This window comes from Kogia breviceps, chromosome X, assembly GCF_026419965.1.
Source record: "Kogia breviceps isolate mKogBre1 chromosome X, mKogBre1 haplotype 1, whole genome shotgun sequence".
NCBI lineage: Eukaryota > Metazoa > Chordata > Mammalia > Artiodactyla > Physeteridae > Kogia > Kogia breviceps.
This window is the reverse complement of record NC_081330.1, coordinates 101,589,424-101,613,365: the sequence shown is the minus strand read 5'-3', so window position 1 is coordinate 101,613,365 and position 23,942 is coordinate 101,589,424. Positions and strand designations below refer to the sequence as shown.

The 23,942-nt window shown below is 38.6% G+C and overlaps 1 protein-coding gene across 5 annotated transcripts in view; it reads right to left on the bottom strand.

Annotated features, from left to right (window-relative positions):
* The window catches only part of RPGR (retinitis pigmentosa GTPase regulator), a 68,478-nt gene that overhangs the window by 30,086 nt on the left and 14,450 nt on the right, over nucleotides 1-23,942 (bottom strand). For 2 of the 5 annotated variants that reach the window (XM_067023549.1, XM_067023552.1), the window contains 5 exons: nucleotides 22,222-22,377; nucleotides 17,125-17,249; nucleotides 14,786-14,971; nucleotides 13,677-13,848; nucleotides 5,407-5,504 (listed from right to left, as the gene is read on the bottom strand). In XM_067023549.1, the coding sequence (XP_066879650.1) occupies nucleotides 5,407-5,504; nucleotides 13,677-13,848; nucleotides 14,786-14,971; nucleotides 17,125-17,249; nucleotides 22,222-22,377 (737 nt within the window). Of the gene's footprint in view, nucleotides 1-20; nucleotides 1,726-2,337; nucleotides 2,528-4,962; nucleotides 5,029-5,406; nucleotides 5,505-13,676; nucleotides 13,849-14,785; nucleotides 14,972-17,124; nucleotides 17,250-22,221; nucleotides 22,378-23,942 lie in introns of those variants that run through there. The other 3 variants (XM_067023548.1, XM_067023553.1, XM_067023551.1) reach the window with 3 other exon arrangements.

The following is a 23,942-nucleotide window of genomic DNA, read 5'->3' as shown; positions in this document are numbered from 1 at the left end:
TATAACAGAATGAGTGCCTATTCTTCATAATGTGTTCAAGTTGTTTGGCTGGACATAATCAGGTCAAATTTAAAGTGTGTTACTTCAATTCCAAATAATGTGGTAATACATTATTCCAAAATGTTTTGGAACCTGGTGGTCCATTTTCTAAGACTTGTTTTGACTGCACTGGTATTTTGAACCTCTGTACTTCAGGCTCTTTCCCCTTTCCTTCCCTGTTAGTAATAAACTTTTTTGGATATGTTTTATCTTTGTCATATTTCACAGATCCTCTCATCTTGCTCACTTTGCTGGATTCTCTTCCTCCACTCTGTCTTCCCTGTTTTCCACTTTCTTCATTGCCTCTCTCCTGGTACTTTCCCTCCTCTTCCTCATCGTCCTCCTCTTCTTCCTTCTCCCCTTCTCTCCTGCTGTTTTCTTCTTCTTTCCTCTCTCTCACTGCCCCCTCCTTCTTTTCCCTTTCCTTGCCTTCCCCCTCCTCCCACTCTTCTTCTTCCTCTTCTCCTCCTTCTTCCCCCTCCTCTTCTCCCTCCCCCTCTGTTTCCTGCCCCTCCCCCTCATCCTCTCCCTCTCCTTCCCCCTCTCCCTCCTCCTCTCTTCCTTCCTCCTCTCCCTCTCCCTCCTCCTCTCTTCCTTCCTCCTCCCCCTCTCCTTCTTCCTCTTCTCCTTCTTCCCCCTCCTCTTCTCCCTCCCCATCTGCTTCCTGCCCCTCCCCCTCCTCCTCTCCTTCGTCCTCCTCCCCTTCTTCTCCTTCCCCCTCTCCCTCCTCCCCCCCTTCTTCTCCTTCCCCCTCTCCCTCCTCCTCCTCTCCTTCGTCCTCCTCCCCTTCTTCTCCTTCCCCCTCTCCCTTCTCCTCTCCTTCCTCCTCTTCCCCTTCTTCTCCTTCCCCCTCTCCCTCCTCCTCCTCTCCTTCCCCCTCTCCCTCCTCCTCCTCTCCTTCCCCCTCTCCTCCTTCCTCCTCCCACTCTCTTTCCCCCTCTCCTTCCTTGTCTCCTTCCTCCTCTTCTTCTCCTTCCTCCTCTCCTTCATCTCCTCCTTCCTCCACTCCCCCTTCTCCCTCCTGTTCCTCATCTCCCTCCTCCTCTCCTCTCTCTCCCTCCTCCTCTCCCCCCTCTTCTTCCTGCCCTTCCTCTTCTCCTTCCTGCCCCTCTCCCTCTTCTACTTCCTCCCCCTCCCCCTCCTGCTCTTCCTCCCCCTCTCCTTTCTCTTCCTCTTTCCCTTCTCTCTTCTCCTCTCCTTCTTTCTCTTCTCCCCCCTCTTCCTCCTTACCTTCCTCCTCCTCTCCTTCCCCCCCTGTTTGCTCGCTCTCTTCCCCTTCCTCCAGCCCTTTGTTTCTTTCCTCCTGATGGCCCTGTTCCCTCTCCTTTTGCTCCTGTTCCTCCTCCTCTTTCAGGTCTTTCTCTCCCTTACCCAGGCTCTCCATTTCTCCTCCTCCCTTGTCTTTCTCCTCCTCCCCCTCCTCACTTCCTGTTTCACTTCTCTGTTCCATTACTGAATTACCCTCCTTCCCGATTCCCTCACCTCCACCTTCAGGCATGTGCTCTGCCTCTCCCCTTGGCTTTCCCTCACCTTCACTCACTTCTGCTCTGTCTGTAAGGTCATCTGACAGGAGCTTTGCTTCCTCCTCCTCTTTTTCTCCAGGCACCTCCTCATTTATCTCTATCTCTTGCTCCTCTATTCCACTTCCTTCTGAATTATCTTCTCCTTCCTGCTCCTTATGGATGTCTGATATGTGGTCACCCTTAAAACCATATTCTGCCATGTATTTGGACATTCTGTGTTCGATCTCTTCCTCATGTCCTTGTTCAATAAATTTTCTGCTATACCGCAAGTTTTGGTCAGTTTCCACTTCATCCTCTTTCTCTCCACTGCTAAATTCTATTGACTCAGGCTGCTTGAATCCAACAGCAGTACCCTGCTGACTTTCATGTTCACCTTCCAAGTAACTGTCTGGCTCCTCTATAAATTCTCTTTCACTGTCAAAGATCATATCTTGTTTGTTACTTTTACTTTCCTTAACAAAGTTTTTATTTTCTTCATCCTCAATATTCATGTCTCTATTTGGTAAGTCGTCAAGGAATGTATCAATATTTTTTCTACTCTCTTCACTTTTTCCTATATCATTCAGACCTATCATTTTCACCAGGCCAGTTTCCTTCTCAGAGACTATTTCTTCCACTTCTGAATCCTTCTGATTTTGTCCTTCATCACTTTCCTTTTCTATTTCCTTACTATTAAGTGGATAGACACCATGCTTATTTTCATGTCTAAATATCCCTTTTTGCAAACTCTCTGCACTGGTGTTGGCCTGAGGCCTTTGCTGGCCCGAGTCATTACATACGTCCTCATCTGAAAATGCTTCCATAGTCACAGCTGCTTGCATCATGTACATTCCTTTTGCCAAAAGTTGTTTATATGCTTTCCCTTCTTTCATCTTTTTGGACATCTCTTCACTTTCATATTCATTACTACCATCATTTTCAGTATGAGCTGTATGCTGCTTCAGTTTTTCAATTGTTTCTTGTTTCTGTAAATTTTTTGAAGTAATCGTCATACTACTATTAGTTGACAAAAGCAACTTATCTATTACAAAATACTGCCAAGATTTTGCATTATTATAAATTTCACTAGAATAAAAATGCCCAGTTTTATCAGACGTTTTGCTCAGATTTTGTTTTTTTGGGGGGGATAATTTATGCCACTGAGTCTGTGGAACATCTAATTTTGATTTAGTAACATATATCTGTGTTTAACTTTCAAATTTACCACCTGCCTTAACTTTGCCATTATGCACAGTACCATCAATATTTATTCTCTGCCCCTTTTCTTAATCTGAATCAATTCTTAAATATATTTCCAGACTGATTTTGCAAAATATTGCTAAAAAATGTATGGTTTTCTACCTTCCATATCCATTTTGTCAAATTTTGATTGGTCTTTTGATTCCATGAAATTCTCAAAATTAAAGAAAATAAATGAAAATATGAAATTTTTAAAACTTTGAAATAATGAATAACTTATTTCTAGAAAAAAAATCTGAAATGAAAACTATAAATGAGAAAGTTCCTTGGTGGCCTAGTGGTTAGGATTTGGCGCTTTCACTGCAGAGGCTCAGGTTCGATCCCACATGCTGCAGCCAAAATACAAAAAAACCCCCAAAAAACAACAACAAAAACAACTACAAATGAAATGTTTTTATCAATACACTAGATAATAATGAATATATTTTTCTTTTCTAAACAAAATCCTTTGAGTTCTCAAATTTTTGACCCTCTTCCTTTTATCTACTATATTCTTTAATTATAATAATTTGCATACATAAAAAACACTATGAGAAAAAAATACTTAAGGTAAAATATAAGATTTTATAAAAACTTTGTAAACTTTTATAAAAAACATATAATGAAACATTGAGATTTTAACGATACATTAAGAATATGAAATTAATTTCCTGCTGGACAAAATAAGGCAAAAATAAAATTGTTGACCTAAATTCTACAAACTAATGGATTGAAATAGTCGATGAATTTGGGTCTCTAGATAGTAAAACCTCACTAAATCCAGTTTTATAAATTGTGATGAGTGCTAGGCCTAGGAAGAGGTCATTTTTCGCTAAGTAAATTATTAAAACAGCACAAGTTAAAAACTAATATATAAAAAATACTATAATAAATCTTTTTTTATTCACTAAAAATACCTAGGCTTGGTAGGGCTTAAAAGTCCACTTAAAAGGACTATGTGGACTATAAAATATATGTCAGTTTAAAAGAAAGTGCTTTCCTTTTCTGTTTGTGCTAGATGTCTTCTTTAAAAAGTCATGATTCTTTCAAGAGCCCTAAGAGAGACAGAGGCTCAGCTGCCAGAAATAACTTCTAAATGTATGTGCCTAGCACAATAAAGCAGCACAGAAGAGGCAGAGCCCAGAGTCTAAGAGGAAGGAAAGACATACAAAAGATGTCTGCTTGGAAGTATAGCCAAGTCAATAAATCAGTCAGTCACTGAGCTTCCATAACTGTGTTAGGAGAAAAGCTCTCCCATATTCAAAAAGAATGCTGTTATTCACCATGGCTCTCAGTAAAATATAGATAGGACTAATGAGGATTGGCACTAAATTTTTATAATTTAGCAAGATTCTCTTGGATTTTAGTGACTTTGATTTTAAGGATTTTTATTTTAACAATGTAGCAAAGGCACTAGAAATAGAAATTAAAGGTTTTCTGCAGCCTTCGTCCTTCAATTTTCATTTCTCCAATTTATTTTTCTAATCTTCAACCCTTCATCCTTTCACATCACTGGTCCTTAAAGCCAGGAAAAGCAAATTATTTCAGGACAGGCCTTTATCTCTCCAGGGTTGTGAAAACCAGAATATTCCTTCCTCTTGCTATTCATTAAAGGTCTCTCTTTATCACCCACGCATACTTTCTGACTAATTTCCAAATGTTTAATCTTGTTTTTATGCTACCAATTCCTTGATAAATTAAAGCCTATTCCAAACATTGTAAAAGCAATTACCAAATATTTCAACTAAAACCACAAAATTTTAGAGCTAGAAAAGATGTTAATATCATCCTGTAAGGTAAGGTCAGTAAGGTAACTTACCCAAAGTCATACTCAACCAAAGTGTGAGAGGCACTCATAAACAGTAGCCTCTTCCGATACTTAAGAACTGTAATACAAATCTTTTGCCTTGACGGTAACAAAGTATGGCTATCGTCACTTGTTAGTGACTCCAAAGAGCAAATTTTGGCAGTGAAATTCTGCCACTCTTGTTGCATCACAGAAAATACACACCAACAGAACAAGCCCAAATTGAGGCTATATATATTGTATCCCCGTCTTTTAAATCCTAAAGTAAGTGAATGCTTACCTTTCTTGTGTTCTTTCCAGAAACCTTTCAAGAAAAATATAAATAATTTAAACTGTTCTTACCCATCATAGTGAAAATAACTTTCTATATTATACCTTTTGTTTTTGAATGGGCGATAATTTTAATGATTTTTCATTGGAATTCAGGCTCATCATATGTGTCTGAAATACATTTTAAAAATATGTTCTAAAAAGAATAAAAACTATATATGATTATATGTTCATACATGATTATATATTTATATATATGATTATATATTGACTTTTTAAAATATATAAATGAAATTAACACAAAACAGTTCATATAGTCATGTAATCAACTCTCAATTGCATAATAATGTGAGAGTTGAAATGAATTTTACTGTATGTAACCTATACCTCAATAAAGCTGATTTTAAAATAATGAATGAAACCAAACCAAAAACAAAAGCTTCTCTATGTATATAACGGCTTAGGAAGTAGACATACATATACACAGACATACACATACAAATACATGAGGAACTTATATCTATATCACATAAACAGGAAAACCATTACCATAGTTAAGACATCAGTACTTTCTCCAAGGCTTTCTGAATCCTCTGCTGAAAAATTGTCTGTGTCTTTCCCTTTGGTTATTTTATGTTGAAAAAAATCTGAATGATTAAAAGAGAAGAGAAAATAAGATTTCAACAGAAAAGTGAAAGACAACTAGACAATAAACAGAAATTATTCTGTAATATAAAAGTACAGTTATAATTTTACTAAAGGTCCTTTAACCTCATATTAAGGGAACTGAACAGAATTCATTCCAGTGATAACAGGTTTTAAAATCTTTTTGAAAATTTAAAAGCTATGACACCAATGAGATAAAAATTGCTTCATTCATGTGAACAGGCAAACATTATTCCTTTGGGGTAAATACTACCCAGGTATCAAGCACTGTGATGGCCAGACCCCCAAAAGATCCCCAACAACCCACATGCTCTGCTATGCATACCTTTGTGGAGTTCCCTTCCACATTTTACCAGGTTGGTCTGTATGGCTAAGAAAATAAAGCGATATAATTGTGATGCTATTGTGGCTTATGTCTCAGTTCTCTCTCCCTTGCTCTCTCTCTCACGCGCGCACACACGCACTTTCTTGGAAGCCATGTCGTGAGCATCCCCAGGGAGAAGCCCATGTGCTGAGGGAGTGAAGCCTCCTGCCGATGGCCACGTGAGTGAGCTTGAAAGAGGATCCTCCAGCCTCAGTCAAGCCTTCAGATGACTGCAGCCCCATCTGACAATGTGACTACAACTACATGAAATACCCTGAGCCAGAACCACTCAGCTAGACTGTTCCTGGATTCTCGACCCTTAGAAACTGTGTGAGATAGTAAAAATTTGTTGTTTTAACCTAAGTTTTAGGATCATTTCTTATGTAGCAACAGAAAACTAGCACAAAGACCTGGAAACTTTTATATAAAACTGCAAGGTTATTACATTATAAATCAGATAATTAAAAGTTACAAGCTTTATTTGACCTGACATTTTTCTCAATTACCATACCCCCATGTAGCACACATACACTTATTTGAGAGGAGCTCCTTAATGAAGTCTTCACTAAAAATGCCAGTCCACAGTGATCTCTCCCTTGTAAATTCATTCAATTCAAATGAACAAATAATCAGTCTGTCTTTATTCCACGTGAGGTATTATGTAGGAGATATCAACTTAAGTAACTACTAAATCTTAATGAACTTATAGTCTAGAAGGGAATGCAAAACATATAATACAGGGGACTGAGAAATCACATCCAAATGTTGGGAATCAGGAAGTGTTTCACTAAGGAGTTACAGGGAATGATGGATAAGTAGAATTCTGAGAGGCAGAGATGGAGGTGGATGGGGAAGAAAATAAGCCTAGTGCTAAAAGAAGCTGTGGAATGGCTTGTGTTGAAGGCTTACTGTGTACTTGGAACATATGCTTTTGTACATGTCAGGTTAATGTCATGACAATAAGACAGCTAACTGTTATATCCCCGTTTCACAAATGAATAAATTAAGGTTCAGTGACTCTTTTGGTGTCAAGTGTCAATCTCAAGTCTGCCTTGACTTCACAGCCTTTATACTCAGTCTGACTGCAAAGAGCTCAGTGTGATTAAAATCAGGGGTCAGCAATCTTTTTCTGTCAAAGGCCACATGTTAAACGTCATAGGCTTTGTGGCCATACAGTCTCTGTCCTAATTATGCAAACTCTGCCACTGAAATGTGAAAGTAGCCACAGACAATACATAAATGATTGGGCATGACTGGCTTCTAATAAACTTTATAAAAACCGGTGGCTGGGCTTCCCTGGTGGCGCAGTGGTTGAGAGTCCGCCTGCCGATGCAGGGGACACGGGTTCGTGCCCCGGTCCGGGAAGATCCCACATGCCGCGGAGCGGCTAGGCCCGTGAGCCATGGCCTCTGAGCCTGTGCGTCTGGAGCCTGTGCTCCGCAACGGGAGAGGCCACAACAGTGAGAGGCCCGCGTACCGCAAAAAAAAAAAAAAAAAAAAAAAAAAAAAAAACCGGTGGCTGACAACCTGGAAGAAATGGACAAATTCTTAGAAAAGCACAACCCTCTGAGACTGAACCAGGAAGAAATAGAAAATATAAACAGACCAATGACAAGCACTAAAGTTGAAACTGTGATTAAAAATCTTCCAAGAAACAAAAGCCCAGGACCAGATGGCTTCACAGGTGAATTCTATCAAACATTTAGAGAAGAGCTAACACCTATCCTTCTCAAACTCTTCAAAAATATAGCAGAGGGAGGAACACTCCCAAACTCATTCTACGAGGCCACCATCACTCTGATACCAAAACCAGACAAAGATGTCACAAAAAAAGAAAACTACAGGCCAATATCACTGATAAAACATAGATGCAAAAATGCTCAACAAAATACTAGTACACAGAATCCAACAGCACATTAAGAGGATCATATATCATGATCAAGTGGGATTTATCCCAGGAATGCAAGGATTCTTCAATATACGCAAATCAATCAATGTGATGCACCATACTAACAAATTGAAGGAGAAAAACCATATGGATCATCTCAGTAGATGCAGGAAAAGCTTTTGACAAAATTCAACACCCATTTATGATAAAAACTCCCCAGAAAGTAGGCATAGAGGGAGCTTACCTCAACATAATAAAGGCCATATATGACAAACCCACAGCCAACCTCATTCTCAATGGTGAAAAACTGAAAGCATTCCCTCTAAGATCAGGAACAAGACAAGGTGGTCCACTCTCACCACTATTATACAACATAGTTTTGTAAGTTTTAGCCACAGCAATCAGAGAAGAAAAAGAAATAAAAGGAATCCAAATTGGAAAAGATGAAGTAAAGCTGTCACTGTTTACAGATGACATGATACTATATAGAGAGAATCTCAAAGATGCTACCAGAAAACTACTAGAGCTAATCAATGAATTTGGTAAAGTAGCAGGATACAAAATTAATACACAGAAATCTCTTGCATTCCTATACACTAATGATGAACAATCTGAAAGAGAAATTAAGGAAACACTCCCATTTACCACTGCAACAAAAAGAATAAAATACCTAGGAATAAACCTACCTAGGAAGACAAAAGACCTGTATGCAGAAAATTATAAGACACTGATGAAAGAAATTAAAGATGATACCAACAGATGGAGAGATATACCATGTTCTTGGATGGGAAGAATCAACATTGTGAAAATGACTACTACCCAAAGCAATCTACAAATTCAATGCAAGCCTTGTCAAACTACCAATGGTATTTTCACAATTTGTATGGAAATATAAAAGACCCCAAATAGCCAAAGGAATCTTGAGAAAGAAAAACGGAGATGGAGGAATCAGGGTCCCGGACTTCAGACTATACTAGAAAGCTACAGTCATCAAGACAGTATGGTACTGGCACAAAAACAGAAATATAGATCAATGGAACAGGATAGAAAGCCCAGAGATAAACCCACGCACGTATGACCACCTTATCTTTAATAAAGGAGGCAAGAATATACAATAGAGAAAAGACAGCCTCTTCAATAAGTGGTGCTGGGAAAACTGGACAGCTACATGTAAAAGAATGAAATTAGAACACTCCCTAACACCATACACAAAAATAAACTCAAAGTGGATTAAAGACCTAAATGTAAGGCCATAAACTATCAAACTCTTAGAGGAAAACATAGGCAGAACACTCTAAGACATACATCACAGCAAGATCCTTTTTGACCCACCTCCTAGAGAAATGGAAATAAAAACAAAAATAAACAAATGGGACCTAATGAAACTTAAAAACTTTTGCACAGCAAAGGAAACCATAAAGAAGATGAAAAGAAAACCCTCAGAATGAGAGAAAATATTTGCCAACGAAGCAACTGACAAAGAATTAATCTCCAAAATATACAGGCAGCTCATGCAGCTCAATATCAAAAAAACAAACAACCCAATCCAAAAATGGGCAGAAGACCTAAATAGACATTTCTCCAAAGAAGATATACAGATTGCCAACAAACACATGACAGGATGCTCAACATCATTAATCATTAGAGAAATGCAAATCAAAACTACAATGAGGTATCACCTCACACTGGTCAGAATGGCCATTATCAAATGTTCTACAAACAATAAATGCTGGAGAGGGTGTGGAGAAAATGGAACCCTCTTGCACTGTTGGTGGGAATGTAAATTGATACAGCCACTATGGAGAACAGTATGGAGGTTCCTTAAAAAACTACAAAATAGAACTACCATATGACCCGGCAATCCCACTACTGGCATATACCCTGAGAAAACCATAATTCAAAAAGAGTCAGGTAGCACAGTGTTTATCACAGCTCTATTTACAATAGCCAGGACATGGAAGCAACCTAAGTGCCCATCGAGAAATGAATGGATAAAGAAGATGTGGCACATACATACAATGGAATATTACTCAGCCATAAAAAGAAACGAAATTGAGTTGTTTGTAGTGAGGTGGATGGACCTAGAGTCTGTCATACAGAGTGAAGTAAGTCAGAAAGAGAAAAACAAATATCATATGCTAATACATATATATGGAATCTAAAAAAAAAAGTTTCTGAAGAACCTAGGGGCAGGACAGGAATAAAGATGCAGACATAGAGAATGGACTTGAGAACACGGGGAGGGGGAAGGGTAAGCTGGGACAAAGTGAGAGAGTGTCATGGACATATATATACTACCAAAAGTAAAATAGATAGCTAGTGGGAAGCAGCCGCATAGCATACGGAGATCAGCTCGGTGCTCTGTGACCACCTAGAGGGGTTGGATATGGAGGGTGGGAGGGAGATGCAAGAGGGAGGGGATATGGGGATATTAGTATACATAGAGCTGATTCACTTTGTTATATAGCAGAAACTAACACAACAATGTAAAGCAATTATACTCCAGTTAAGATGTTAAAAAAAAAAAAATGGTTGCTGGCCAGATTTGACCCATGGGCCACAGCCTGCAGACTCGAGACCTAAATTAAGGTTATAAGAAAAAGGCTGCTGAGAGATGAAGCTAGAAAAGCAGGTGGCAGTTACATGGGGAAATTTACATTTATTTTTAAAAATATATTAGGGATCCTCTGAAGACATTGGAGCAGATGGGAATGAAAGTGCACCTGAAGGAGATTAAAATAGAAAAGTACTAAGCAGGAGAGATCGGAGATGGCAGAGGAAGGAGGTTTGGAAAATAGATAGTATATCATTTAAGCTCATGGTCTTGGCCTTATGCTTGACTGAGAAAACAGAAGTTGTCAGAGCTGATCTGCTTTATCTTCTCACCAACAAATGTACAAATCTACCTACATTTTCCTGTCAAAATGTAGGATGTGTCTTTCCTCTTAACAAAGACTGCTCTGTATGCCAGCCCCTCCTGTCTTCTCAAGAGCTTTGCACCTTTGGTCATATCCTCTCTCTTGTGTGCTACCAATCTGTCCGGGACTACTGGCTCATGTCCATTAGGCACAGCGGTCCCCAAGGTCCTCAACCTCTGGCACCAGGGACTGGTTCCGTGGAAGACAGTTTTTCCACGGGCCGGGGGTGGGGGGATGGTTCAGGCTGTAATGTGAGCGATGAGGGGGTGGTAGATGAAGCTTTGCTTGCTCGCTTGCTTGCCCACCGTCTGCCGCTCACCTCCTGCTGTGCTGTGAGGCCTGGTTCCTAACAGGCTGCAGGCCTGAATCAGTCCGTGGCCTGGGATTTGGGGACCCCTGCATTAGCACACAAATATGCTCTAGTATTTCCCATTGACTCCACATCTCCCTCTCCTGCCAGCCCATTTCTCTGCTCCTCTTCAGGACCAAAATAGGCAAAAGAACTATCTACACACTCTCCCCTTCACGTCCTCATTTCCCTTTCATGCGTCAACTTTTAACACTCTGCCTTCTGTCCTGATCTTTCCCTGGAACTGCTCTGGTCAGGATCACCAAAAATCTCCACGATGCTTAATCCATGGGATGCTTCTTTGAACTCCTTTTCCTTGACCTTTGAGCAGTACTTTGAATTCATGACCCTACTCCCTCCTCATGTCCCTCCTCCTATCCTACTGGCTGATGAGGCTGGGGAAGGTGGTTTTTTGGGCTCTTCCTCTCCTCCCCTCTAAGTGTTAGACATTCTCAGGGCTGAATCCTGGGCCCTCTTTTCTTGCTACTCTACTCTCTAATAGGTGATTTCACCAACTTCCATGGATTATCAATACCATCTCTATGTTGATGGTCTCCAAATTTCTCTCTCTAGTCCACACCTATCTTCTGAACATTATTCTTTCATTTTCAACTGCCTGCTTGATATTTCTGCTTGGATGTCTCACAGGTATTTCAAGCTCAATTTTAAATTTTTTTTCTCAAAGCAGTCGACCATCCTCCTGCCTACACATCTATGTGTGACCCATTAACGAGCAAGTTCAGTTGTTTCTATGACTAAAATGTATTTCAAATCTGCACACACCATCATCTCTTGCAAAAGGCTCTTAAGTATTCTTCCTACCTCTAGTCTGGCATCCTTACATCCACACACCGGCAAAAGTGATCATCTTAAAATATAAATGGCACTGGAGCACATCACTCCACTGTTTAAAACCCTTTAATGACCTTCTATTACACTTAAGAAAAACACTCAAATCAAATAGGCCTCTCATGGCCTATAAAACAATGGATATTTTTCTGCTGTCTCTTTTTCCAACATCATCTTGTCCTGCCTTTTCCCTCACTCTCTGAGCCCAGTGATCTTCTTTCCTTTTCCTATAAACTGCTTCCAAACCTTTACCTACATTATTTTCTTTGCCTGTAATATACACATCTTCTCTCTTTGTGTGGCTACTTTTTATCCTTTATGTTTTAGCTTAAATGTCACCTCCTCAGTCATGTCTTCCCTGACCTCCTTCACTCCATGAGAAATACTGAAGTCTGCAAATAATTTAGAAAAGTCATATTATATGTTGGATACAACTTTCAAAATATTTTTATTAAGTTGGTTTTAGCAAACAGTCACAAAAAGATACGGGATGGCTTTTCCTTTTGCTCTAGCTACAAAGTTCTATCTTCACATTCAAATCTCTTGAAGGGGGAAACAACTTGCCCCAGACCATAAACTTCTCTTTTCCTTGCACACACTGTTGCCAGAATCTACCTTTCCCATATACAGGGCTGAAGAGCACCAGTGATTCCTATCTCCAAAGGAAACATACAGAGTTTGTGGGTGAGATGTAGGAAACCCAGCTCATTACCAAGGTCTTAGATGTAGACAATATTCTATTCCCATGGCCCACAGTTCTTGACTGAGTTCTTGATCCTTTGTTACCTCAACCTTTTATCTAGGTTCCTGAGCCCAAAGATATTAAAATTATCTGTGCCACAGTTCTTAACCCCAGATTCCCAGATTTTCTTCTTAATTCCAAACCTACTGCTTACTCTGGTTTCCTACCCTAGTTTCTTGTTCTACCCCTATCATCTGAGTACATGCCCTGTAGTAACATAAACACACTCCTAAGATACACAAACGTCTGTAAACAAAACTATTTAGAAGAGGTGTATATAGCTAAAGAGCTGGAATTACAATTTAAAACATGAAATCTGTACCTAATAGGCAGTGGGGCAGAGGTGTTAATAATAACTATGCCTATATTTATGAAGAGGTTTCTGGGGGTGCTAGGCTCAATGCTAAGTATTTTATATGCCTTATCTCATTTAACTGTCATGCACTCTCTAAAGTAGGTATTATTAAAGTTATTTCAGAGATGTGGAAACTGAGGTATAGAGAAATTAAGTAACTATCCCAAAGCCAGTCACATAGTTAATAAATGTCAAAGCTGGCATTGGATCCTAGATCAATTTGATTCTACATCCCATGCTCTTAACTACGATGCTATATTGCCTAAAGACAGAACTTCACATAGGTCTACAAGACCTGCATTCAAATCCTGTTCACTTATAAAACTGAGTGACCTGGGTCACTCAATCTCTTCAAGCCTTGCTTTTCTCATATATAAAAATGAAGACTATAACTCCCACTTATTTCATGGAGTTGCTTCTGGGTTTAAAGGAGATAATGTAAGAGAAGGTGACATGTATGTTATACACTGCTTTATAAAGATGCTGCTGTCATTACATGGGATTTTTAAGGTCACCAAAGATGCTTTCTATTAGTAAGAGTATTCTTGGATTTGAGTTCAAATGAGAGATGTCAGTCTCTAACTAGGAAGAAAACAATTTAGTTAGAGAAAACATCTTAAGATGAACGTGAAAACAATGGAATAAATGGTACATTTCTTCTGAGAGCAGGCAGAGCATCAACTGTTACCTGGTTCCACTGGCGGCATAGGGCCCTCTTTATCAGGCATCATTTTCTCTAGCAGATTAGTTGTAGACATACAGAAAGGAACTGAACGAGGTGGAAAACAAACAGGTGGTACGAGAGTCCCTGCAATTGGAGGTAGTGTTCCTGCCATTTGAATAGAGTCTGGAAATTTCTCCTTTAAAACAAACAGGTTAAATAAACTGTTAGATAACGTTATATACTTAATATTGATATAAACCACCCTGAGGTTGCTAAAAATATTGAAGAGAGAGACTTCAAAGTTGGCCAACGTCCTACAACATTCACTTTTTAATAATCCCCAAGGGCTCAAAAATGTTTTGTTTTGTTGCCTCTGTACCTAAGTTGCTCTAAATTGTCAACTTGGAAGTCTGTTTTTCACAAGATGGGGAAAATATGTGTTTTCTCTGCCTTCCTGGACAAAAAAGTTACTCAGGAGACACAAACCAACAACAACTACAAAATACTTATGGGATATTTCTCAATTTTTCCATATATACATTTTCATAATAAAAAATCAAACTTAACTTTTTTTTTACCACTAAAGGAATACATTTTGGAACGTAAAGCAATTTTTAAAAAAAGGAATATCTCTAAAAATTATTTGGCATTTTATTTTTTTTAAATGTGTCATTGAATAATTTTAAAGCACAGAACGAGAATCTCTAAATTTAATTGAGAAAGAACATTCCCTCTCTCAAATAAAGCCCTTATTTCTTTGTTTTCTACCTTTCATTAGTTATAATATATATATAACCTTTCATTGCTCATGAGGTATTAGCTTTACAAGATAAAAGCAAAGTAGAAGTCAATCCACAGGTGGTTGAGAAAACAACTTAGCATTCAATCTGAGGTGATAAGATAGCGGCAAGTACCACTGTCTACAAGCAAAGGTTATCCATAATCATTTCAATTTTCTAGTTTGTGTATTTAACAGTTTAATTCTGAGTTTGCTTTAAAAGTTTGTAAGCCCTCAATTCTAATCATTTTATTTAGTAAATTTACCTAAGAAGACCCTTCTTTGGTTTAAAAAGAAAATAAATTTTCTTAACAGTGCTAGACATATTATTATATACAATAGGCCACAACTGTACCCTCTCTCTTCGCCGCACACGTGCTGATAAAGATCTCTGCAGTACTTTTCCTGAAGTCAGATCACTGATGGGCAGAGATGTAGCTGAAGGTAAGCAACAATCATTTATTTCATCTAACTCAACGTCTTCTGCCACATCAAGTCGTGGACTGGCAAAAACTAGCATGTGACATCCACCGCAAGCAACCTGCAGCATAAATTCACAGATAAATTAATTGACACTAGTTTCAAACACAAATGTGTTTGTTTTGTTTCTTAATTTATTTTTATTGTTGGCTGCGTTGGATCTTCATTGCTGTGTGCTGGCTTCTCTCTAGTTGTGGCGAGTGGGGACTACTCTTCATTGCGGTGCGCAGGCTTCACATTGCGGTGGCTTCTCTTGTTGCAGAGCACCGGCTCTAGGCGTGCGGGCTTCAGTGGTTGTGTCATGTGGGCTCTAGAGTGCAGGCTCAGTAGTCATGGCGCACGGGCTTAGTTGCTCCGTGGCATGTGGGATCTTCCCGGACCAGGGCTCGAACCCGTGTCCCCTGCATTGTCAGGCTGATTCTCAACCACAGCGCCACCAGGGAAGCCCCACAAATGGGTTTTTAACAGTTTTCAGCTACAAAACATTAACTTAGCGGTAGACTTCCTAGACTGACTGAAATCTCTCTCTCCACACACACACACACACACACACACACACACACACACACACACGTGAATTACAATATATATTCTTTTTTAAAAAAAATTTATTTATTTTTGGCTGCGTTGGGTTTTCATTGCTGCGCACGGGCTTTCTCTAGTTGCGGCGAGCGGGGGCTACTCTTTATTGCAGTGCGTGGTCTTCCCATTGCGGTGGCTTCTCTTGTTGTGGAGCACGGGCTCTAGGTGCACAGGCTTCAGTATCTGTGGCACACAGGCTCAGTAGTTGTGCCTCACAGGCTCTAGAGCGCAGTCTCAGTAGTTGTGGTGTACGGGCTTAGTTGCTCCACAGCATGTGGGATCTTCCTGGACCAGGGCTCGAACCCGTGTCCCCTGCATTGGCAGGCAGATTCTTAACCACTGCGCCACCAGGGAAGCCCTTACAATATATATTCTTTAAACACTATTACTGAAAACTAGAACAAGTTTAACAACCATTTTACTTTCAACTGAATATATAATATAGAGGAAAAAACTTATTTGGCACATTATATTTCTCTTTACAAGTTAGAAAATGCTATTTTAATCTTGGAGCAACACTAACAACTTGAAAAAATTACTCAGACAAGTTCTACTTGGAAAGAAGGGACCCAAGAATAAATCAGTCTCTTGGGATAATTATGTCTTTATACATGAAGATTTTTTAAGTTTAATGCTTAAAAGTCCTGAGAGCAAAACGCAAGCATGCACAAAGATAGAACAATGAAAAAGGAAATCAACATCCCAACGATTTTGAGAAATAACTGATTTTCAATAAAGTGCTTAAAAAAACATTGTTTGCAATACAGAGACTTCTGGTATCTTCACAGTGTTCTACATGGCATAGAAGAGCATACTCTGAACCTTTCCCTTCGTATGTTCAAAGTTAAAATTGATATGTTTTCTGTATAGCACTTTTTAACAACCATCTTCCCCATAAGATTATAAGCTTAGTCAATGAAAATCTGGTCACTGTGTTCATGCTCTGTATTCCTCATCCTCAGTCCAGTATCTTGTACCAAGCAGGCATTCATTAAACAGGTCTCAAATCAAGGAATGGAAGTGTTCCATAGTACGAGGCTCTGAGCCTTTGGAGAACAAATTCCAAGTGATATTATCATCACCGAGTAAACAAAATTTTCAAGCCTATAGTTCTTAATTGGCAAGTGTTAGAAACAACAGAGATACGGTGCCTGAGGGGGATGTCACTGAAACAACATCTTATCCAAATAACACTTAACCAATTAAACATAATTTCAAAACTCTTCATTTATTATCAGATATTTTTCTTGTGCAGGATTTGAGAGTGCTAGTGATATCTAATCCAGCAAATATTTACAGATGACCACTGTGAGTGAGGCACTCTGCTGGGAGCTACAGGAAACACAAAGCTTCCAGGCATGGCACAGTCCTGGCTCTCAAGAGACATATGAAAATGAAGTAGAAGAATCAAGATTAGGGCAAAAAGGAAGATGTTAGAGGAGGAACATTAGAAAAGGGACAGATTTTCAGACTGCCATGATGTCTGACATTTGGCCTTTAGGACACAAGTATATTTACTAGATATAGCCATGATATTTCATATAAACAGAAAAGTACTTATTTTCTATGAAATACTGAAAGACTCAAATATAGGAATATGAACATGTAAACAGGGAAATGTGATGCCCTTACCAACTGTACTATAAACTTCAAAAAATTAGAACAGAAAGTAGGAACGAACTGATTGGCAAAACTCTCCAGTCCAAGTCCTAATTTTCCATGTCGATCGTCTCCAAAAGTATACATAAGGCCTAAATCTAAAATGAAAAAAAGAGAGAATTATAAAAGTGTTACTTTCATGGATCTATTTGTAAACAGACAAATACATTAACTTACATTGCAATTTTCCCCTCATATTCTGCATTAATTTACTCTGCTCCACTAATGTTTCCACACTCTCTATGGTTTCTGTTGTCCACACATAACATTAGGCAATAGATACCCCAAGAATAATCACTAAGCTCTTGGTGGCTTGTGAAGCTGAGACCCAGGTGTGTGAGGTGTTGTGTGGAGCAGCGGCGATCCAGCATGAGACCTTGCGTGATACACATCATCATCTCAAAAAGGAGATTTTTGTATTCTGACCTCCTACATCCCAATACAATCTATTTTCTTTTTTCCTCAGGTCATTGATTAGGTCAGGGTTTTTCAATCTCGGCACTACAGACATTTGAGGCCAGATAATTCTTGGTTGTATGGGTCTGTCCTGTGCATTGTGGGATGTTTAGCAGCATCCTTGGCTTCTACCTACTAAATGCCCATAGAATACCCTGCCTCTGCAGTTGTGACAATCAAAAACATCTCCAGACGTTGCCATGTGTCCCCTGTGGAGACAAAATCACCACTAGTTTAGATCAATACAACTGTCTCTTTTACTTCTGCTTCAGGGTTGTGGAAAGCTGCTGAAGGAAACGCTATAAACCAACCAAGCTGCTGGTCCCTATATCAATACTGGGGTCCCCTATATAGCTGGGCCAAGATGATGATGAGTAATTTTGTCGCTCCTCTCCAGTTAATCCTTTTGCCCACTGCCATAGCAAGTATTCTGTACATTCACTCCTCAAGCCTTTCTTTCATACTCTCCATCTCAAGTGAGGTAACTGCCATGGAAGCAGAAGGAAAGGAAAGGGTGCCAGTATAGGTGCAGAGGAGGGTCTCTCCCTCCAGTCTGGAGATTAGGAAAGACTTTTAAACTGAAGCTGAAAGGATTAGGGTTTAGTTACAAGAAGGGAGCAAAGAATCTTCCAGGTAGAGGCCAGCAGTACATACAAAGGCTGTGAATCAAGAGAAAACACAGCACAGTCAAGAAGCCGAAAAGCAACCAATGTGTCTGGAGCACAAAAGTGAGAGTGGTATGAGATGAGCCTGAAGAGGGAAGAAGGAATCACATGAAAGAGGATCTTATTAGCTCATATTAAGCATTTTTGAGCTCTATATTAAGAACAATAATAAGCTAAATGAATGGTTTTAAGCTGGGAAATGACAAGATCATATATGGGGACATGTACTCTAAGATGGCAAAGTAATTGTATAGTAAGAAAAGCCACGAGAACTGCCTGAAAAAATTAGAAGTAATAACATAATTCACTAAAGTGGCAAGTTCAAAAATTAATATATTAAAAACAAATAGATTCCCTACAAATAAGCAATAACCAGCATTTAGACTCTAAATTTAGATTGTTATAATTCTTACTATTAGGTATTTATTTCCTTTCTTTATATATACTCTTTATCATCTTTTTGCTTTCCTCCTCCTTTTTTTGACCCTGATATCCTTATTCAAAATGTTAAGGTTTTTTTTTTTAAACCCGATTATCTTTAGCCAGAAAAAATAACCTCTGATCAAGCTGCCCGATCACACTTACAACCTCAGAGAGCTTTTTTTTTTTTTTTTTTTTTTTTTTTGCGGTACGCGGGCCTCTCACTGCTGTGGCCTCTCCCGTTGCGGAGCACAGCTTTCGGACGTGCAGGCTCAGCGGCCATGGCTCATGGGCCCAGCCGCTCCGCGACATGTGGGATCTTCCCGGACAGGGGCACGAACCGCTGTCCCCTGCATCAGCAGGCGGACTCTCAACCACTGCGCCACCAGGGAAGCCCTCAGAGAGCTTTTTAAAACATGAGCCACTGGCTATAATAGGGAACTGGCAAGAACTTACAGATAACTCACTACATATCTCTCATTAGTCCTGGACAAAGAAAAAATTCATAACACCTGTCCCTGGGGAGGATTCATGAGCAAAAAAGTCAAATAAAGTTAACGTTCAATTATTTGTGCTATAACTTCTTTCATCAGGAGGAAAGGTATTATGAAAGTGTAACCAAATAACCTAATTGTATGTTAAATGATCCATTAAAAGTGTGTATTTTCTATCAGTGGCAATTTAGAGTTGATGGAAAAATGGCAGTAAAGACAAAGAAACTGAGCTTAATACTTGCAGTAAGGCATATATATCAACAACTCTTCTGGGAGTGTGAATGAATAGTAATTCTTTACATTCTATATAGTTCAATTTCATGCTACATTGATAAGGACACTGATACTTGAAAATGGGCAGGTAGTTCTCTCTGAAAAGTTCTCTGGGGAAGGAGGGACAGTACTTGGTAGTACCTTGTATTTGCTAAGCCCTAGTTCCCCTAAGCAGATACCATTAGATGAGGTCCATTGTAGCAGAAACTTGTAAAAGGGGAAAAATGCAGAAATACCAGTATCTGGATTATTTCAAAATACTGTATGATTCATGACTTTTTAATGCTTTACTTTTTAGACAGAAATGTGAGCTACAAATAGAGAAATTACAGAGCCTTTTATTCCAAAGTAATTAAAATTATGGAGTATATATTTTTTGTAATTCAAATGAAATATATTTCACTTAATTTTTATTCTTCTCCAATTACATATTTTTGCTTAATGTGTCAATAGTTTAAATTTATTGACGTATTTGTGAAGCTTTACGCTCATTATTTCTTTTTTTTAAACATCTTTATTGGAGTATAATTGCTTTACAATGGTGTGTTAGTTTCTGCTTTATAACAAAGTGAATCAGTTATACATATACCTATGTTCCCATATCTCTTCCCTCTTGTGTCTCCCTCCCTCCCACCCTCCCTATCCCACCCCTCTAGGTGGGCACAAAGCACCAAGCTTATCTCCCTGTGCTATGCGGCTGCTTTCCACTAGCTATCCACCCTATGTTTGGTAGTGTATATATGTCCATGCCACTCTCTCACTTTGTCACAGCTTCCCCTTCCCCTTCCCCATATCCTCAAGTCCATTCTCTAGTAGGTCTGTGTCTTTATTCCCATCTTACCCCTAGGTTCTTCATTACCTTTTTTCTTTCTTAGATTCCATATATGTGTTAGCATACAGTATTAGTTTTTCTCCTTCTGACTTACTTCACTCTGTATGACAGACTCTAGGTCCATCCACCTCACTACAAATAACTCAATTTCGTTTCTTTTTATGGCTGAGTAATATGCCATTGTATATATGTGCCACATCTTTCTCCATTCATCTGTTGATGGACACTTAGGTTGCTTCCATGTCCTGGCTATTGTAAATAGAGCTGCAATGAACATTTTGGTACATGACTCTTTTTGAATTATGGTTTTCTCAGGGTATATGCCTAGTAGTGGGATTGCTGGGTCGTATGGTAATTCTATTTTTAGTTTTTTAAGGAACCTCCATACTGTTCTCCATGGTGGCTGTATGAATTTACATTCCCACCAACAGGGCAAGAGGGTTCCCTTTTCTTCACACCCTCTCCAGCATTTATTGTTTCTAGATTTTTTGATGATGGCCATTCTGACCGGTGTGAGATGGTATCTCATTGTAGTTTTGATTTGCATTTCTCTAATGATTAATGATGCTGAGTATTCTTTCATGTGTTTGTTGGCAATCTGGATATCTTCTTTGGAGAAATGTCTATTTAGGCCTTCTGCCCATTTTTTGTATTGGGTTGTTTGTTTTTTTGTTATTGAGCTGCATGAGCTGCTTGTAAATTTTGGAGATTAATCCTTTGTCAGTTGCTTCGTTGGCAAATATTTTCTCCCATTCTGAGGGTTGTCTTTTGGTCTTGTTTATGGTTTCCTTTGCTGTGCAAAAGCTTTTAAGTTTCACTAGGTCCCATGTGTTTATTTTTGTTTTTATTTCCATTTCTCTAGGAGGTGGTTCAAAAAGGATCTTTCCGTGATTAATGTCATACAGTGTTCTGCCTATGTTTTCCTCTAAGAGTATGATAGGGTCTGGCCTTACATTTAGGTCTTCAATCCACTTTGAATTTATTTTTGTGTATGGTGTTAGGGAGTGTTCTAACTTCATACTTTTACATGTACCTGTCCCGTTTTCCCAGCACCACTTATTGAAGAGGATGTCTTTTCTCCACTGTATATTCTTGCCTCCTTTATCAAAGATAAGGTGACCATATGTGTGTGGGTTTATCTCTGGGCTTTCTATCCTGTTCCATTGATTTATATTTCTATTTTTGTGCCAGTACCATACTGTCTTGATGACTGTAGCTTTGTAGTATAGTCTGAAGTCAGGGAGCCTGATTCCTCCAGCTCCATATTAATTATCTATAGGTGAGTCAGTCATTTTAGGGAAGTACCTTTATTGAGTCCTACATTGGCAGTACCTAGTTTCTAAGGTTGAGAAGTAGACCCATAGCACCATCTCCCCGGATAAAGGAGAAACTACAGAGCAGAAGAGCTAGAGGACCCAGTATTCCTTTAATTAATAGTCTTTGGGGTACCTTTCTGTCTACCACTGTGGAGAACGCCTCCCAGTGGCAGAAGCATCAGAAGAATTTATTCAGCCTGAATGTAGCTGTCAGACTGAAGAGGGAGAATATTTTAAAATAAGTTCTTTCTTCTGAGACTTTTCCCTTTGGCCTAAGCAGAGTTCAGAGCCTTCAAACTGATACAATATCAAAAAGATTCCAGCTTTTTACTTTTTATACTTCTGCCAAAGTATAATGCTATGGTCTTACCTCTGATAGCATTGACACATTTTGAGGCTCTAAACCTTTGGATCATTTACACTGATTTTAAATTAAACTAAAATATGAAAAAGGAGTTTACAACTTTACACGTTGGCATGTTAAACAAAGAATTCCATTTTCTCAGTTATTATTTCCTTTGCTTAAGTTAGATACATTCATTCCATATAGTATTTATTTTGTAATAAAATATACCCAGTTCCATAAGTATATTAACAGAAATTCTGATCTGTACCTGTTATCAAAGCTGTGTGGTTTTCTCCACAGCAAACATAACTTATTTTCTGATCCTTAATATTCTCAATGGCTTTGGGTTCTGAAATTTCAAGAATAAAAGTGCCAAGACCCAGTTGACCAAACTGTCCCAGCCCAAAGGTGTACACAGCGTTCTCTGAAAGGGGAGGGGCAAACAGAAGAAAAGGATTTCAGAGGTACAGGCACTGTCACCATTATATCTAGAAAAACAGTGATATTCCACCTTTTATAATGAGGGTTAAGGGCCTCTCAAAGAAATACTCATATAACACCACCTAATACTTACGCATACATTCCTCAGTGATAAAGGAAGAGAAAAATGACAAGGTACACAATTGTAACAATAATGGCACGGGCCTGATTTTATCTTTTACATATAACCATAGAAGGAATTTCTAAAGACACAAAAGTCAGTGAACTACTACCTGAAAAGTCCCTATAATTACCACTCAGTTTGTTAAAAAGCATCAATTGTCATTAAGCTAATTCCTTTCACTGCCCTAAATAAACGAATAGTGTTTCCCACAGAAAAAGTCCTTACTTATTAATAGTAGTTTAATGGAATAACCTATTTTAGAAAACAATTTCAGAGGAGAATTAGCATGAGAATGAAAACTTACATCAGACATGCTAGATTTATTCACAGGTAAAGCTCATTTACTAGGAAATGCAATAATAATCAAAGGAAGGGAAAAGCCTTTCCTCTATATTAATATTAAATTAAAAAAAATTTTATTCAAGTATAGTTGATTGACAATGTTGTGTTATTTTCTTCTGTACAGCAAAGTGACTCAGTTATACATATATATATTCTTTCTCATATTCTTTTCCATTATGGTTTGTCACAGGATATTGAATATAGTTAGTTCCCTGTGCTACACAGTAGGACCTTGTTGTTTATCCATACTATATTAATATTTTTGAAGTGATTCCAAAGGAACTCCAATAACAGTAAATATTAGCTCACATAGTCTTGAGAAATGGAAAAGCACAAAAATAGGAAAAACGAGTGGTGATGAAAGCGTCCTTTAGACACACGACTCTCCCCGGCCCCTGCCTTAGGAGGCACAGCAGGAGCAAGAGCTTCGGATTCAGGTAGAAGCCCAAACCTTCATTATTACTAGCTGTGGTAAGTAGACAAGCTACTTAAATTCCCTAATGCTATAATCCCTATCTAATAGAGCTGCTGTGATGATAAAATGAGAAAACATGCAGGAAGATTTTAAAACACAGTGGGACGTTCAGTTGTAAAAGGACATTTTTCTAAAAAGTAATTATCAACTCAACCTTATTCTGACAATAGAGGATACTGAAGAACATATAACTACTGTCATATAGTTTTACATTTTTTCTGTCTAATGTTTACTTCATGAATAAGACATATAGATATTACTTCTTAAAGAAAATATGGTACATCAAGGATATGAAGCCACACTGAGGCATTGGCAAACAGATCTTTATTTTAGTGTAAAAAATACTATCTCTTAGTTTAATTAATAATCACACAGCATATCTCCAATTCTGAATGTTCAGCTTAATAGGAGGATGTTGGATAAATTAAAATAACTGTCTATCTCTAGCTGGCCAACAGTTACTCTAAGTTTCTTGGGCTGTCTGACATTAGCCTGGGCAATGAGGCCATTCAGGCAGCCTGAATCATGTTACAAAAGTTTTGTTCCTTATCCTGTTAGGTTCCCTTTC